Source organism: Kogia breviceps, chromosome 9 (assembly GCF_026419965.1).
Source record: "Kogia breviceps isolate mKogBre1 chromosome 9, mKogBre1 haplotype 1, whole genome shotgun sequence".
In the NCBI taxonomy this organism is placed as follows: Eukaryota; Metazoa; Chordata; class Mammalia; order Artiodactyla; family Physeteridae; genus Kogia; species Kogia breviceps.
Genome location: NC_081318.1, coordinates 115,846,109 through 115,862,793, shown reverse-complemented (window position 1 = coordinate 115,862,793; position 16,685 = coordinate 115,846,109). Strand labels below are relative to the sequence as shown.

At 52.5% G+C, this 16,685-nt stretch overlaps 1 protein-coding gene across 1 annotated transcript in view; it reads right to left on the bottom strand.

Annotated features, from left to right (window-relative positions):
- Positions 1–16,685, bottom strand: part of GCK (glucokinase) — a 56,515-nt gene that overhangs the window by 35,625 nt on the left and 4,205 nt on the right. The window contains exon 2 of the mRNA XM_067043067.1: positions 11,767–14,857. Within this exon, the coding sequence (XP_066899168.1) occupies positions 11,767–11,811 (45 nt within the window). The 5' untranslated portion in view covers positions 11,812–14,857. The remainder of the gene's footprint in view (positions 1–11,766; positions 14,858–16,685) is intronic.

Sequence of the window (16,685 nt, the reverse complement as noted above, 5' to 3'; positions counted from 1 at the left end):
TTCTACTGTCTCGGGCAGCCAGCGCCTCGGGCTGGGCCGGTCAGATTGCGCGCACCCTGTGGATCTCCAGTGGGTTCATGGTCCCAACAGAGCCCCGAGGAGTCCTTCCTGGGAATCGTGTCTAGCGGGAACTCACAGGGAAGAGCTCTCCTTTCTCTCTGGTTATACGGCTATAAGGCTGTGAGCCTGGAGCTCCTATGACCGGGTCCCCATCGTCAGGTGGGGAGAGTGACGCCAGCCCCAGACAGAGGTGGACAGAGGGGCCTTGGCTGCCTTTGAGTCTCAGATCCTGCTCCCCAAAGCTGCCCTCACCTCACCACAGGGAGCTTGGTCCCACCAGGCCAGGCCAGCCCCCCTTTGCTTCCTCTGGTTCCACTGAGTTTGCGTTGCTTCTGGCCAGGGATTCCTGACGATTCCCTGGGTGATCGATCACCTGTCAGAGTGGCTGTGACCTGTGCTTTCGAGGGTGGTAGCCACTGGCTACATGTGGCTCTTGGGCACTTGAAATGTGGCAAGTCCACACTGGGAGATGCTGTACGTGGAAAATACACATGCCTTTGGAAAGTAATATGAACCACAGCACGTGAAATATTTCATTAACAGTTTTTATGTAGATTACACATTTCAGTGATAATATTGTTTTTTGTTTGTTTGTTTGTTTTTCTTGGCCGTGCTACGCAGCCTGCAGGATCTCAGTTCCCCAACCAGGGATGGAACCTGGGCCCTCAGCAGTGGAAGTACAGAGTCCTAACCGCTGGACTGCCAGGGAAGTCCCAATAATATTCTCTTTATAGTGGGTTACATAAAGCATTATGAAAATTAATCTACTTCTTTTTACTTTTGTAACATGCCTACTAGAAAATGTTGTGTTTCCCCTGGACAGTGATGTGCAGGGGTATGTGCCTGCATTGGAGGGAAGGCTGACACCTTGAGGGTCACCCACCCATCAGACACAAGCAGAGCACTTGGCCGTGGACAAGGGGAAAGGCGGGGGACTCCTGGCTGTTCCTGGCGGTGCTGTCCCTTCATCCTCACGGACCAGAAGCGTCAGGTCCTTGCCCCTCCCCTAGGAAAGTGGTTTTCTCCTGTGCTGCAGGGCCTCGTGACCCAACGTGTCCCGTCCTGAGTGCTCTTCCTGACTCGAAACCCTCATGGGCACATCCCATCTGGGCTGGCTTCCCCCCGCAGGCCCCTGTGTTGCAAACCTTCTCGGCTGGCCTTCCTGGCCAACCCACCTGGAAAAGACTGAAAAGGAAGGGCGTGCCGTGCACCTCATCCCACACTCCCTAAGATGCCCAGGAGCCACTTGCCCTGGTTCTCAGTCCCTTCCTTCTGCTGTTTATGGGCCCCCAGCCTCTCCCCTAGCCTGGCCTCTCCTGCCCTCCACTGGGCCACGCAGGAGTCTGGTACCAATTCCTGAACGTAGGGAAAATGCAGGCTGTGACCTTGCACGGGTCTGGGCTTGGGCAGCCTCCTCTTCTGCCCTCCTCAGGGCTTCCCAGGAGGGGGAATAGCTCTGCGTGGCCTGTTTTATAAGATTTTGATTAAAAGTGTCAGAATTTTTTTTTTTTTTTTTTTTGGCTGCGCCCCATGGCATGAGGGATCTTAGTTCCCCAACCAGGGATCGAACCCGTGCCCCCTGCAATAGAAGCGTGGAGTCTTAATCACTGGACCACCAGTGGAGTCCTAAAAGTGTCAGAATTTGATTAAAAGCGTGTGTGCAGTTGGGGGGGCGGATATCTACAGCTGAAAAGAAACAGTCCTCAGAGCCAGTGAGCCAAAGGGTGAGGCAGGCAGGCGGGGCTGTGCCCGTCACTGAGGTGGGGGTGGGTGGCCAGGGAGGCAAAGCCACCCTCCCCAAGAATTCCTACTCCTTGGAGTCTGTGAAATGTGGCCTTACATGGCAAAAGGGACGTGGCAGCTGTTAAGAACCCTGAGATAGGGAGATGGTACGGGATTATCCCGTGGGCCCAATGACATCATAAGCATCCTTAGAAGAGGGAAGGAGGAGGCAGGAAGATCAGAGAAGAAGATGTTAATGACAATGACAGAAGCAGAGATCGGACGGATAGAGGACGCAGGGTGAGGACTCTATCTTCTGGAAGGGGGTGCATCGCGTTCCTCCTTCCATCTGTCTACTTGTGGGACTTCTCTGTGCTTCTGCTCACGGTGGAAGTGTCATTCTGGAAAGGTCGGCGCTGGTTACCTAGCATGAGGGCCCCGCCCTGCTCATGCCTGTAAGAGGCGCACACTCGTGGGTCACACCCACACAGCAGCCCAGGGGGGCACTGTACAGGAGGGGAAACTGAGGTCTGGAGGGATTTCAAAGTCGCTGAAGGCTACCTTGCTGGAAAGGGGAAGAGTGAAATTGAGCCTGCAGCCCAGCCAGGCACAGGTTGGGAGCAGAGGGCAGTCCTTGGAGGGGGAGCTGGCCTCCTTTCCTTCTGGGTGCCCAGACCAGTTCTGCTCTCTGGGGAATGCTAACGAGGGAGAGGGAGGGTCTTTATCTCCTACCCGCCCCTCCCCTCCCCTCCCCTGGGGGCAAAGGATGGATCTGCTGGGTCCTTACAGGCCCGAAGCACTCCACCCAGGTCTGTTGCTGATGCTCTGTGAGGGACAAGATAGATGGGCTCCAGCCTAGGCATTTACAACTGGCCTCCTGTTTACATTGCTTGGGGTGAGAAAAAGATGGGCTTCAGGCCAGACATTTACAACCAGCCTCCTGTTTGCACTTCAAAATAGAAATAACAACAGAGACAAGGTAAATAGCCAGGCTTTGTCTCCTGAAGACACTTTAAGATAACAGTCATGGCAGGAGCAGAGAGGGGCTAAACCCTGTTTGAGGAAAAGATCAAGAGGTCACATATTTCCTATCCTTGGGGCAAGGGAGACACTACACATGCGCAGAAAGTCTCCCTGAGGGTCAAAAAGGAGGGGGCGCTACCCCCATAATATGTGATGCCAAGCCCCCCATAGGCCTCTGGGCTGGAATCCATCACGAAAGAAAGTTGCCCCCCCCTCCCCCCCCCAGCACGTACGTTGGGGAGGTCCTAGGGCAGGTCAGGTGCGGAAAAAGAAACCAGGTAATTGGCCAAAGGTAAACAGAGACCCGGAAGAACTGCCCTATATGAATGCTTCAACTGCTTCTGTACCGCTCTCCTCCTCATCAGGGAGGACACCCACACCCTTGCCCTCCGGGTGTGCATCTCTGCCTTGCTTCTGTCTTAACTAAACCAACGGCTTCTCTGTGTGCTCTCCCACTTGCTGTACTCTGTCTCTAAGAGTCAACCTGTACCCGTTTTTACAGTTTCTACCTCCTTGAGAAATGCATTTCTCACTGGGGGCAAGGGCCAGGGGAATTTTGTTTCTAGCCTCTAGCCCCTGGTCGTCTAGCAGCTAGGATTCCTGGTTTTGATCCAGGCTGCCCAGGTTCAACTCCTGGGCAGGGAACTAGATCTTGCTTCAAGCCACCGCTCACTGCCATCTCTCCGAGATCAAACAGGTCTCGTGCGTGGGCAGGGTGACCGGCACAGAGGGCCCCCGAGGGAGGGGCAAGCCCAGGGTGCCCAGTGTGGAGGACCACAGCCCGTGCCCAGCTGGCTCACCGCTCAACACCCAGGGGCCTGCCCAGGGCTCAAGGGTCTGCTGAGCGGTGCATGGCAGGGGTGTGTTGGAAGGTCAGCAGGCATCTCATCTACAGGCATTCACGGGACATGAGGCCATGGTCCTGAATGCACTTCCCCAAGCACTCTATGCTAGGACGCCTTGGAGGGGCGGGAACAAAGGAGACAGTGTAGGAAGTATCAACCCCGGGGCGGCGAGCAGCGCTGGCCAGAGACCTGGGGCCTCTCAGAAGCTCCTGGTCCCCCCCGCACCCCGTCCCCATCTGATCGACCTCCAGCTACACCTACAGAAGTCTCCACACCCAGCCCAGGGGGCACACGCTGCTATTGCCCCATTTTGCAGACCAGGCGGGTGAGGCCCAGAGCTGCCCAGAGCTCACCAGGCCTCGAGGGAGCTGGCTCCAGAGCCCATGCAGGCTCTGCCCTCTCCAGGGGCCACCTCTGGGCTCATGAAGCCACTGCCTAAGAACAAATGTTCTCAATGAACCCAGGTCTCCATCCCTCACCCTGTGTGACTTCAGCAACTCATGGGGCTTCTCTGCCTGCAGAGCCCTCCTCTGTGAAATCAGGGGCAGGACAGCCTCCGAGAACCATCGCCGAGAACAGCCAGTGGTTGAGCAGCGGGCAGACCTGGCCGGCGGGGACTTGGGAGCAAGGGCCCATAGCTGGGGCTCTTCCCCTCGGTGAGACTCCTGCTTGGGTCCAGCACCAGCGGGGGAGACTTGGAAGACCTGCTCGCTGCCGCCAGCTGGGCAGGTGCAGCCTGGTGGGGGGCAGCCGACGGGGAAAGAGCAGATATGGATTGAGCGAGACATGTGAAGAGCAAGGGCGGGGATGGGAAGGGGGCGGTGATCAAGGCAAGGCAGCAGGGGGTCCTGAGGCATCGGGGCCCAGGGGGAGCCGGCCGCCCGCCCGGAAGGCTGGGTTCTCTGGCACGGTCTGCCTGCACACCGGGCCCTTTGTCCCCCTTACCCCGCAGGATCACTCTTGTTCTGGGTACACACTCTGGCCTTCATGGTCTCTGCAGCCCCGCTCCCCCCAGGGCCCCTCCCAATCACCTCCCTTTGATCTAGCACGTGGCTGGGCTGTCAGCACCAGGCAATTCCCGCTGGTTCCAGCAGCTGGTGGGACCCCCGGCACCCAGCTCGGCGTCCGGGAGCTGCCCTGCGGGGGGCCTGTGGGAGGCTCAGAGCCCAAGCACCCTGGCCCGCCCCAGCCCTCAGGATGGGACCTTCTGGCATCAATGGCCGGAGGAGGATGAGCCAGACTGGCTTTCTCATGGGTCAGGGAGAGGCCTGGGCCAGGAGCTCAAGTCTCGTGGAGAGGAGAGCCCAAGACCCAAAGAGAGAAAATGTGAACACGTGTCCGAAAAGCAAAAAAGACAAAAAAAAGACCATCTGAATCAGGGGGAAGTGGTCCCTATTCTGGGGTGGGAAGGTTCATCTCTCCCCAAGTCAAAACCCCCATGGTGCTTTTTATGAAACTTGACAACTGGCTTTAAACTTCACTGAGAAAGGGGAGGCAGGAGCTGGCACCACAGCCATATCTGAAACGTGAGTGGCCGCAGTGAGGGATTCCTTGGAGCAGAAGTAAACCAACAGAAATGGACCCTCATCGGGCACATGTACTTGCTGGAACTTAGTCCCATAAAGCTGGCTTCTCTCAACAGCTCGACGGCCTGTACACAAACGGGTCACCAGGAAACGGCTGCTCTTTCAGAAATAAAGGAATAGAATACATGGCGCGAGAGAGGAGATGGTGGTGGTCAGACGACCAGGGGCCTTGGTGGATGCCAAGAAGCTTCCCGGGAGGCCCCTGGAGGCTGAGGAGGGAAGTGGCCTGGGAGAGGAGGGTGCGGGCCCAGCAGGGAGCCCTGTGCTGAGCAGAGCAGGGGTGCAGAGGAGGGGCCCGAGGGGACTCCAGTCTGGGAGGAAACTGGGCAGGGGGCAGACCCAGCCCTGAGGGGGTGATGTGGGAGGCAGCAGGCTTGCGGGGGATGAGGGGGCCTCTTCTCAATGTGCACCCAGCCCGAGACAGACAGAGGGACAGAGACACAGAGAAACAGCAAGAGACATACACAGAGAGACATAGTGACAGCGAGAGACACACACAGAGATGAAGAGACAGAGAGACAGACCTAGAGAGACACAGAAAGACAGGGAAAGAAAAAGAGGCAGAAACAGACAAAGAGAGAGAGATAGGGAGATAGAGACATACACAGAGAGACACAGAGACAGAGACAGAGAAACAAAGAGAGACAGAGAAACAAAGAGAGAGACAGAGGAAGCGCCGCGTCCTCCTGAGGACCAGCATCCACCCATGAGAAGGGAAGTGAGATGAAGGTGGAGGGTCTGGGCCAGGCCAGGCCTGCCCCTCTGTCGCAGGGATGAGGGGACATGGGGAACACGCCTGGGCTGTCCCCAAAGGCTGCAGCGCAGCCCACAGTGGGCCCCAGAACCTTCCCTGGAGGGCCTCCCTTGAATGCAGCTCTCACCTCTCTTGCCTCAGGTGGCTTCAGGGCAGCTCTGCAGAAATGGGGGAGGCGGCAGTCTGTGCCTCTCCCCCGCTCCCACCCTCCGGTCCTGCTGCTGCAGGAGCAGGCGTGGGCCTGGCTGGGTCTGCACTGTGTCTCACTGCCGGGTCCCCTTGGCCTGCTCCTGACCCGAGAAGCCCCAGACGATGACGCCTCTCCAGAGCTCGGTCATGCTGGGGACTTTAATGCTCTTCCTGAGGCGCCTGGACCCTGAGGCCTGGGACGCAGGCAGCTTGCTCAGCTCTCCTGGAGCAGTCTCTGCTCCACGGCCTCCCAGCCCAGCCCCGTCAAGGGACCGCAGGGACAACGTCTCACACTGCTCAGAGCCAGCGGCTCCTGGCTGAGAGGGGCCCACAGCAGGCAGGCACAGCCCCAGTCCCTGCTGCTGAATCCACACCAGCCACGGGGAGCCTGGTTCCCCCCACACTCAGGGTCTTATCACCGCTCTGTTCAGTGCGGCCATCTGCTCCTCCCTGCATAGGCCCCTTTCCCAGAACACCTGCTTGGGGGCCACCGGGAGCTTCACGTCCTCCTGAGCATCTGGCAGTAGCAAGGTCTTCAAGGGGCTTGGGGGGGCGGGGCATCTCTCCTGCTGGGGCCCCAGATCCGCTGGGACAAGTTCTGCCAGGGAACCTGGATGAGCATGCCTGCCAAGTGATGCAGACTCACCCCATCTCTGAGCCTTCTCCTTCAGCAGCAAAGTGCCCAGGGCAGCTGAAGGGGGCTGAATGGAGGGAGGTCAGTGCCCCCTATGGCTCTCACCCCCCACCCCTCATGCTATAGACTGAATTGTGTTCCCCCAAATTCATATGTCGAAGCCCTAACCCCCAGTGTATGGTGTCAGGAGGTGGGGCCTTTGGGAAGTGATTAGGGTTAGATGAGGGCATGAGGGTAGAGCCCCCACAAGAGGAAGAGATCAGAGTGGTTTCCTTCCCCCCGACAACTATGTGAAGACACAGCAGGAAGGTAGCCGTCTGCAAGCCAGGAAGGGAGCCCTCCCCAGAATCTGACCATGATGTCACCCTGATCTCAGACTTCCAGTGTCCAGAACTCTGAGGAAGCAACGTCAGCTGGTTAAGTCACCCAGTCCACAGTATTTTGTTATGGCAGCAGGGCAGACTAAGACACCTGGAGTGTTACCTTCCCAGCTTTCCTCCTGAGAAGTGCTCCCCAAACCCACCACATAAGGCAAACTGTACGGGCTCTAGAGCCCCCATCACTCCCACCCACCAGCAGAAGGGCACAGATGAGGGAGGGGGAAGAATAGACCAGGAACTTCCAAGGTGGCTCCCAGGACCCAATTTCAGGTCTCCTAGAAGTTGTGGCCATCAAGAGATAGAACTCCATAGCAACCTAAATGTCCACTGACAGATGACCGGATAAAGAAGACATGGTACATATATACACTGGAATATTACTCAGCCACAAAAAAAAGAATGAAATAATGCCATTTGCAGCAACATAGATGGACCTAGAGATTATCATACTAAGTGAAGTAAGTCAGAGAAAAACAAATATCTTATGATATCACTTATATGTGGAATCCAAAAAAAATGGTACAAATGAACTTATTTACAAAACAGCAATAGACTCACAGGCATAAAAAACAAACTTATGGTTACCAAAGGGGAAAAGGGACGGAGGGATAAACTAGGAATTTGGGATTAACAGATACACACTGCTATATATAAAATAGATAAACAACAAGCACCTACTGTATAGCACAGGGAACTATATTTCATATGTTGTAATAACCGATAATGGAAAAGAATCGAAAAAAGTATATATGTATCTTTGCTGTATACCTGAAACACTGAAAATTAACTATACTTCATTAAAAACTTTTTTTAAGGAAAAAGATGATATTTTTAACCCACTTACAGACAATAAAACTATGGGGAAAAAAAAGAGAGAGCTCCATGCCAAGGGAATGACTCAGTGGTGGGGTTCCACAGCCACAGGCTAGAGGGGAGGGAAGCAGCATGAGTAGGAGTGGGCCTGCCCCCAAGGAGCTCTAGAAAAACCATGTAAGAAGCTGCCATCCCCCTGGGGAAGCCACTGAAAACAGTACTGAGGTCACACACTCTTGCAGGTTACAGGGGGATGACCACAGGTGATCGGACAGGTCACAGAGGCAAGATGAACCAGAGAAACAGAAAGGGCAAAACCAGGGCTTCCCTGGTGGCGCAGTGGTTAAGCATCCTCTTGCCAATGCAGGGGACACGGGTTCGAGCCCTGGTCCGGGAAGATCCCACGTGCCGCGGAGCAACTAAGTCTGTGTGCCACAACTACTGAGCCTGTGCTCTAGAGCCTGCGAGCCATAACTACTGAGCCCACGTGCCACAACCACTGAAGCTCGTGTGCCTAGAGCCCGTGCTGTGCAACAAAGAGAAGCTACCGCAATGAAAAGCCCGTGTACCACATCGAAGAGTGGCCCCCTGCTTGCTGCAACTAGAGAAAGCCCACGTGCAGCAGCGAAGACCTGACACAGCCAAAAATAAATAAATACATAATTTTTTTTTTAAAAAAAGAGCGAGCAAAACCAGCAGCACGTCAGTTCCCTCCAAAGCAACCTGAAGACTCTCCTCCAGGGAGCCTGCAGTGAATACAGCCCCAGCCGACCACTCCAGGCTACATGCTGGCTTGGGGAGGGTGTATCACTTCCCGGGGATGCAGGGCTGGACCTGGGTGGGCCTGGCAGCAGAACCTCAGATCCTTAGGATGGCCCTGAAACCAAGCTGAAGCACCCCAGCCCTGCTCCCACAGCCCTCAGACAAGAGGTGGGTCCTCTGGGCAGCTAGGACAGACGGGAGGGGCGTGGACGTTGCAGCCCCACGCCTCCCTTGTTTGGCTCTGGCACCTTGCTAACTGGTACTCTCAGGGCAGCCGGCACAGGCCTAAGACAAGTGAAAAAAATCAGTGATACTCAGGCCCTCTTTCTTTAGAAATTTGGCATTTTGCGCATCGTAATTTTTTGCATTGATTTTGATTCTCTAGAATTTGAATTAGAATAGTATTTATCTTGATGACTGATGTTTTTGGTACCGCCTAAGGCATGTGCCAGAGACGGTGCCTCCCTCTCCTCTCTGCCCTGACAAGGCTGTCAGTGAAACACCCCCCCTTCCCCCACCAGAGATCTGGAACCAGCCTGGCTCCTGAACTGGGGCCAGCACGCCGCGTGTGTGGAACAGAAATGGTTTACCGCGTGGAGCATTGTGTCCCTGGGACAAACGAGAAGGGGGCGTGGGCCAGCCCCAGTCTGATGTGGTGGGCTCCCCACACCAGCTCCCCACGGCAAGCCACAGGCCCCACCTCTCACTGTCGCCACGCCAGCTCTCTGCTTGTGCCAAAGACCCCGCCTCCTTTCTCCCCAGCTGGCCTCCACGGCCCCTTTGCACAGGATTTCTCATCCAAACTCCGGCCATCGCCCCAGGAACCAGCAGACGCGGGCTTCCTGCTGCCTGCAGCTGCGGGCACCCTGACCCAGGCTGGTTGTTTTTTCCCCAACACCATTAGCTCTGCCAGGAGCAGAACGAGCCCAGTATTTATGCTGACCTCGTCATTTCACCGAAGAAGGAGAAGAAAAGACATGTGAGGAGGAAACCACGCCAAAGGGACTGGATATGGGCCCTCTCCTCCGTCTCCCCAGCCCCGGTTGGCTCGGGGGAGCAAGAAGGCTTCCCTCCGCCCTGTCACCAGCCCTGGCTCTGCTCGCGCACAGGGCTGGCTCAGAGGGTGTCTGGATTTTTCTTTGCTTTGGAAAAAGTAACTGCTCTCCACTCCTCACCAGGAGCAACGGCCCTGAGGCTTCTCAGGAAGAGATTCCTGCAGGGAAGCGCAGGCATCTGAGACCTTTCGTGATGTCTGTTGAGTCTTGCCTCATGGCTGGGCAGTTGGTTCTGCCACCAAGATCCCAGGCTCCAAGCCCCCCAGCTGGGGCTCTAAACTCCCCAGACCCTCTACCCAATAGAGGTCACCTCCCAGGCCTCCTGGCAGCCTGTGACTTCCAGGTCACAGGGCCGGAGTCTGGAGCAGCAGGGAGAGGACATGGTCTGCCCAATGAAGTCAGTGTCTCAACTGGACAGCTACATGTAAAAGAATGAAATTAGAACACTCTCTAACACCACACACAGAAATAAACTTAAAATGGATTAAAGACCTAAACGTAAGGCCAGACACTATAAAACTCTTAGAGGAAAGCATAGGCAGAACACTCTTTGACATAAATCACAGCAAGATCCTTTTTGATCCACCTCCTAGAGAAATGGAAATAAGAACAAAAATAAACAAATGGGACCTAATGAAACTTAAAAGCTTTTGCACAGCAAAGGAAACCATAAACAAGACAACCCTCAGAATGGGAGAAAATATTTCCAAACGAAGCAACTGACAAAGGATTAATCTCCAAAATTTACAAGCAGCTCACGCAGCTCAATATCAAAAAAACAAACAACCCAATCCAAAAATGGGCAGAAGACCTAAATAGACATTTCTCCAAAGAAGATATACATATTGCTAACAAGCACATGAAAGAATGCTCAACATCATTAATCATTAGAGAAATGCAAATCAAAACTACAATGAGATATCATCTCACACCGTCAGAATGGCCATCATCAAAAAATCTACAAACAATAAATGCTGGAGAGGGTGTGGAGAAAAGGGAACCCTCTTGTACTGTTGGTGAGAATGTAAATGGATACAGCCACTATGGAGAACAGTATGGAGGTTTTAAAAAACTAAAAATAGAACTACCATACAACCCAGCAATCCCACTACTGGGCATATACCCTGAGAAAACCATAATTCCAAAAGAGTCATGTGCCAAAATGTTCATTGCAGCTCTATTTACAATAGCCAGGACATGGAAGCAACCTAAGTGTCCATCAACAGATGAATGGATAAAGAAGATGTGGCACATATATACAATGGAATATTACTCAGCCATAAAAAGAAACAAAATTGATATTTGTAGTGAGGTGGATGGACTTGGAGTCTGTAATACAGAGTGAAATAAGTCAGAAAGAGAAAAACAAATACCATATGCTAACACATATATATGGAATCCAAAAAAAAAAAAAAAAGTGGTCATGAAGAACCTAGGGGCAAGATGGGAATAAAGACACAGAAATACTAGAGAATGGACTTGAGGACACGGGGAAGGGTAAGCTGGGAGAAAGTGAGAGAGTAGCATGGACATATGTACACTACCAAACGTAAAATAGCTAGCTAGTGGGAAGCAGCCGCATAGCACAGGGAGATCAGCTCGGTGCTTTGTGACCACCTAGAGGGGTGGGAGGGAGGGAGACGCAAGAGGGAAGAGATATGGGGACATATATATATGTATAACTGATTCACTTTGTTATAAAGCAGAAACTAACACACCATTGTAAAGCAGTTATACTCCAATAAAGATGTTAAAACATAAAAATAAAATAAAATCATTACCAAAGTCAGTGCCTCATAATTCACTCCCAGCAGGTCGTCCCTAAAGCACCTGCACATACAATCAGATACTGAAGCACAAACACCTGGTCAAGTTAAACAAACCACTGAATACAGGAACGTGTAAGAAGCACTTCTAGAAAACCGAATGCAACAGAGAGCTACCTTTTCCTTCTTGGCGATCTCCATCCTGGCTCTGTCATCCAGCATTTGTACCGCAGCCCGCCGGGGGAGCTGGAACCCCTCAGTGTTCCACAACGGGCTTCCAAGGCAGAAATACCCCCAGGTTTCTCCCAACCAAGGGTCACGGCTGGCCCGAGTTGTCTGGTAGAATATGGTCCACCTTCTGACTGGCTTCTGGCTTGAGGTTCAATCACAGAGTTTCCTCCTTTTCATTGTTCTCCAGCAAGCCTACCAGCCTTCTCTTCTGGGTCCCAGTCAGGACCCTTCCCCACTGAGGCCTTGTCAGGCCAGGTATGATCGGGACAGGGCCATTGCTGGGCTCCAGAGCTGGTCAGCACTGGTCAGCTTTCTCTCCGGGCTGTGCTGAGCTGTGACGGCGTGGTGTTCTCTAGACAGACTCAGCAGAAAAGGTCCTCTTTCCTCCTGTGGCTGGGGGACAGCTTTTGAGTAATTAAGCTGTGGGCGACTGTTCTTTTCTCACACCCCAACCTGCTTCCCTGAAGCTCAGTCACGGCCCAACACTTCCTGCTCTGACCAGGTGTGGAGTGGGGAATTCTCCTGCCAGGGCTTTCTGCGCTCCTGCGAGGGCCCACGGTGCCATGGCAACCAGGAACAGGCCTCTGCGCTCACACCCTCCAGCCTCTGCAGGGCTGACCATCCTGTCATTAGAGCTGCCATGCAGAAAACTGGGGCTGATGGCAAAAGGCCTCCATCCCCATCACCATAGCGACAGTCCAATCGCCTTATCACCGCAGACTTTGCCACCTGTCCAGTTCCCAGGGCAGGGTCACAGGGTCTTCCAAATTCATGTCCTGTGGAGGAGAGGCCCCCTTGAGTCTGGGAACCAGAGAGGGAGCAGGTGGCTTAGCCAGTGGCATTGACACACGTGCCCAGGCCACCCTCAAGCTTTGGTCACTGCCTTCCCTGACTACCATCTGGAAACATGAGCTCTGCTGGGATCCAGCAGAGGGAGAGAGAAGGAGTGGCCAGTGAGTCCTCTCCAGATGGATACGCTGAAATATTTTTAAACCAATTTCGTATTGATGGTCATCTGGGCAGTTTCCATTTTCCCCTGTTATAAATCTTGGCCTTTTACCAGGGCAACACGTGCATGTGTTTCTTCTGGATGCTTCCTAGAGGCTGAATTGCTAGGTCCAATGCTGGGCACATTTTATGATTGTGCAGACAGGACTGCATTGGCCCCTTCAAATGGCTTCACCAATTAATCCTTCCAGCATCACTAGGAGTTTGACTCCATGCTGGGCCGTCCTTGAGATGATGAATCTTTATAACTTTTGTTTATCTGTCATCTCATTGTCATTTGAATTGCAAAGTGCTGGACACCTTTTCATATGTTTATAGTTATTTGTATTCCTTTTTCTATGGATGATTTGTTTATATTACTTAACTGTTTTGTTACTGAATTGTCTTCTACTTTTCAGTTTGTATAAACTATCTTTATATTCCATCCATAATATCTATTAATCCTTTTCTTGTTGAAAATGCTGTATTACCTATTTGCTAAACATATGGCTTGATAAATGGTGTCTTTTAACACAGAGAAGCATTTCTTTTTTATGAATTTGTCTTGCTTTCTTTTTTTTGAAGCTCGTGTCTTGTTAAGAAAAGCATTTCTGGGGGCTTCCCTGGTGGCACAGTGATTGGGAGTCTGCCTGCCAATGCAGGGGACGTGGGTTCGAGCCCTAGTCCTGGAGGATCCCACAGGCCGCAAAGCAACTAAGCCCATGCGCCACAACTACTGAAGGTCGCGTGCCTAGAGCCCATGCTCTGCAACGAGAAGTCACCGCAATGAGAAGCCCCTGCTCGCTGCAACTAGAGAAAGCGCACACGCAGCAATGAAGAGCCAACGCAGCCAAAAATAAATAAAATTTTTTTAAAAAGAAAAGCATTTCCCACCCAAAATTAGAAAAATGTTCTCCCACATTTCCTTGTAATATTTTTCCAATATTTAAAAAATGTTCACCACTTTGGCCCCTCTGGAATTTGCTTGTGTATAGTATGAGGTAGGAATCTAACATTTGTTGGCTATCTTTTCCCCACTGATTTGTATTGATAACTGCACCACAGTTTATGCTCCATTGTTGTACTTCTCTGTTGTTGGGGAACGGCTCTGATCTGGTCACCTTGCAGGTGTCCTCAAAGGCCACCAGGCCAAGTCTGGGACCACAGCTAATCTGAGTCTGTCAGAACACTTTGTGATGCTCCAGGAACTGAGGTTGGACTTGTGAGGAGCTGCTCTGAGGCCACCTCACACTCTCTTCCACATCTGCCCAGGAGGCATCAGGAGGGTTTCCCCTCATCTCTGGTTCCCAGATGTGAGGCTTTCTGTCCCTGCCCCCAGGGTGCAGCTGCCATCTAGAATGGGCTCCCAGCCAGAGGTGATGCCTTGGGGTGACTTGAGGCGCAGCCATCCAGCTCTCTTTGGTTGGGTGTCATCCTTTCTGGTGCACGAGACAAAGATGAGAAGTGGCACATTTGGGTGCTTTTTTCTTTCTTTCTTTCCTTCCTTCCTTTCCTTCCTTCCTTCTTCCCTTCCTTCCTTCCTTCTTTTCTCTTTCTTCTTTCTTTCTTTTTCTTTTCTTTTTGATTTTGCTGCCTGTGTCAGCAACAGACTGTCTAAATGTAAAAGTGGCTCCTGGTACTCTGCCTGCCTTGGCCTCAGCTCTGTCTGAGCTGGATGTCTCTCTATCCGTCCTGTAGATACCGCACTCTTTCAGTTGGCAGTTTTTTGATATCTGGTGGGAAGGGATCCCTTCCTTTTATTTTCCTACAAAATTTTCTTTACCATAAGGCTTTTATCTTTCATATAAATCTTAGAATCTACTCTTCCCATTTCACTAAAATAATGCTGTTGATAATTCCATTGGAAAGGCATTGAATTTGTGGATTTGGGGATCCATTTTAGAGAACAGACATCTTTATAATGCCAAGTCTTCTCATTCAGAAATGTAGCCAGTTGCCCTGTTTGTTCAAAGGTCTTCTTTTATGCCCTTCAGGTAAGCTTCATTACTTTTCTCTTACAGATCGTATGCATTTCTTATTAGATGTATTCCTAAAGAAAGGAAATATATTTATATGGAGAATACTGATTAAAACATTTATGGTTCACAAAGTACTTTTGTATTCATTCTGTCATTTGATCAGACAGTCTTGGGGCAGTAGGCAGGGGGTGGTATTATTTTTACCACTTTCAAATGAGTTCACTGAGACTGGGGATGTTGAAGGATTGGGTTGCAAAGACTCACCATTCCCCAAGGACAGGGGCCAAGGCAGTCCTCATGCAGAAGTCCCAGGTCCTGCTGCATAGCCCCGTGGCCTCCCTGGCCACAGATGACTGGAATGTCACCTGATCCAAGGGCAGCCACACTGCACACAGGGCAGAGCCTTGGGACTGACCTCACAGGAGACACTTACCCAACAGGGACTACTTGAAACAATAGTTGATTTTATGGGGGCCTCAAAGTAGCAGAATCTCTGAACATTCAAGTCTCCATAGGAAAGTCCTTCATCTTTCTCAATGGGGTGAGGCAGAGGATAGTACATTCCTGGGGGAAGTATCGGTGGTGCAGGAGGAAGGGAGCCTCTTCAGGCCTCCCCTTGCTTCCTCCCACCCCTGCAGCTCTCGGACCTTGTGCTATGAGGCCCTCACTCTGCTAAGCCCCCATCACCCCACCTCTCCCCAATTTAAACCTGCCTACCTTGGTTAGCCTCTCACTTTTTGCCATTCTCCTCCTGCCCTCTTTATGTCATTCTAGTGGAGTTCATATAAACATATGTACTTCATCCTCTATGTTTAAGAAGAAGTTTGTACCGATGCTGTTTGGGGTTCGCTGACCTTTTTAATCTGGGCAAATCCCACTGCTTCTCCCAAGTGTCAAACACGAAGTCCTGGGCTTTGCTCTAACTGGACGGCCTACCCTGCCGGTGTGCAGAGAAGGTCTGCATTGATTGGCTGAGACATGGGTCAGGTGCCCATCTGTAGACCAATCTCTGAGGCAATAGGGATGGGACTGTGTTGATTGGCTCAGACTTCGTGGTACCCATGTGGCAACAGGGATTGTATGGCTGGAAGGGGCTGGGGAGGGGGCTCTATTGCTTGCACTTTCAGATTCTTAGACGTGACTTTTCCTTTATGATGATTCCCGTCCTGCTTTCTGCTCTCAGAGGTCCTGGGGACCAGGCTGCTGTGAGGCCCAGACTCCTCTTTCATGGTGGCCGGCTCTGCCCCTCTCCCAGGGCCTCTGCCTGCCCCCCTTCCCTACTTCCTATTCTGTAGACGTTCTCCCACTTTCTGTGCAGGGCAGCACCACAGGAGTAAGGGTGCCTCAGGTCCAGTCACCTGCCTAAGTGACCATGTATCCAGAGTGGGCTACACATCCATCCCTAGATCCGGAGCAGGGGAGGGGTGCCTAGTCGTACAAATGCAGCTCCTGGGAAGCCCCTGCAGGAGAGGCAGTTCTGAGGGTGCCTGTCCCTCTATTTCAGGGAGCTCCCAGCTGCCTCCTGTCTTCCTTGGCTGTGATCTCTTCCTGCCCACCGCCTCCAGGTAAACCTTATAGTATACCCGGTCCTCTCCTGCTCTGTCATCTTCTGTTCCCTCTCTGCTGGTAGCAGAGCCAGGTCTGTGCCTGTCTTCCCTGTGGCCTGGAGAACCGAGCTGGGGCACAGGACATGTGGGTAAGCAGTGGTGGTGGTGAGCAGCCTTCCTGGGAGCTGGGTCTGCAGGTAGACTCCGGTTGATGGCATCAAGTCCATGCTCCTTAGACTTGGTGAACTATTAAGAAGGTATAGGGGGGGAATAATTCTCCTCTGCCCTCTCTGGCTCTCCAGCTGGGCCTAGGAACTAAACTGACATTAACAGGAGAAAAGCATACAGGTTT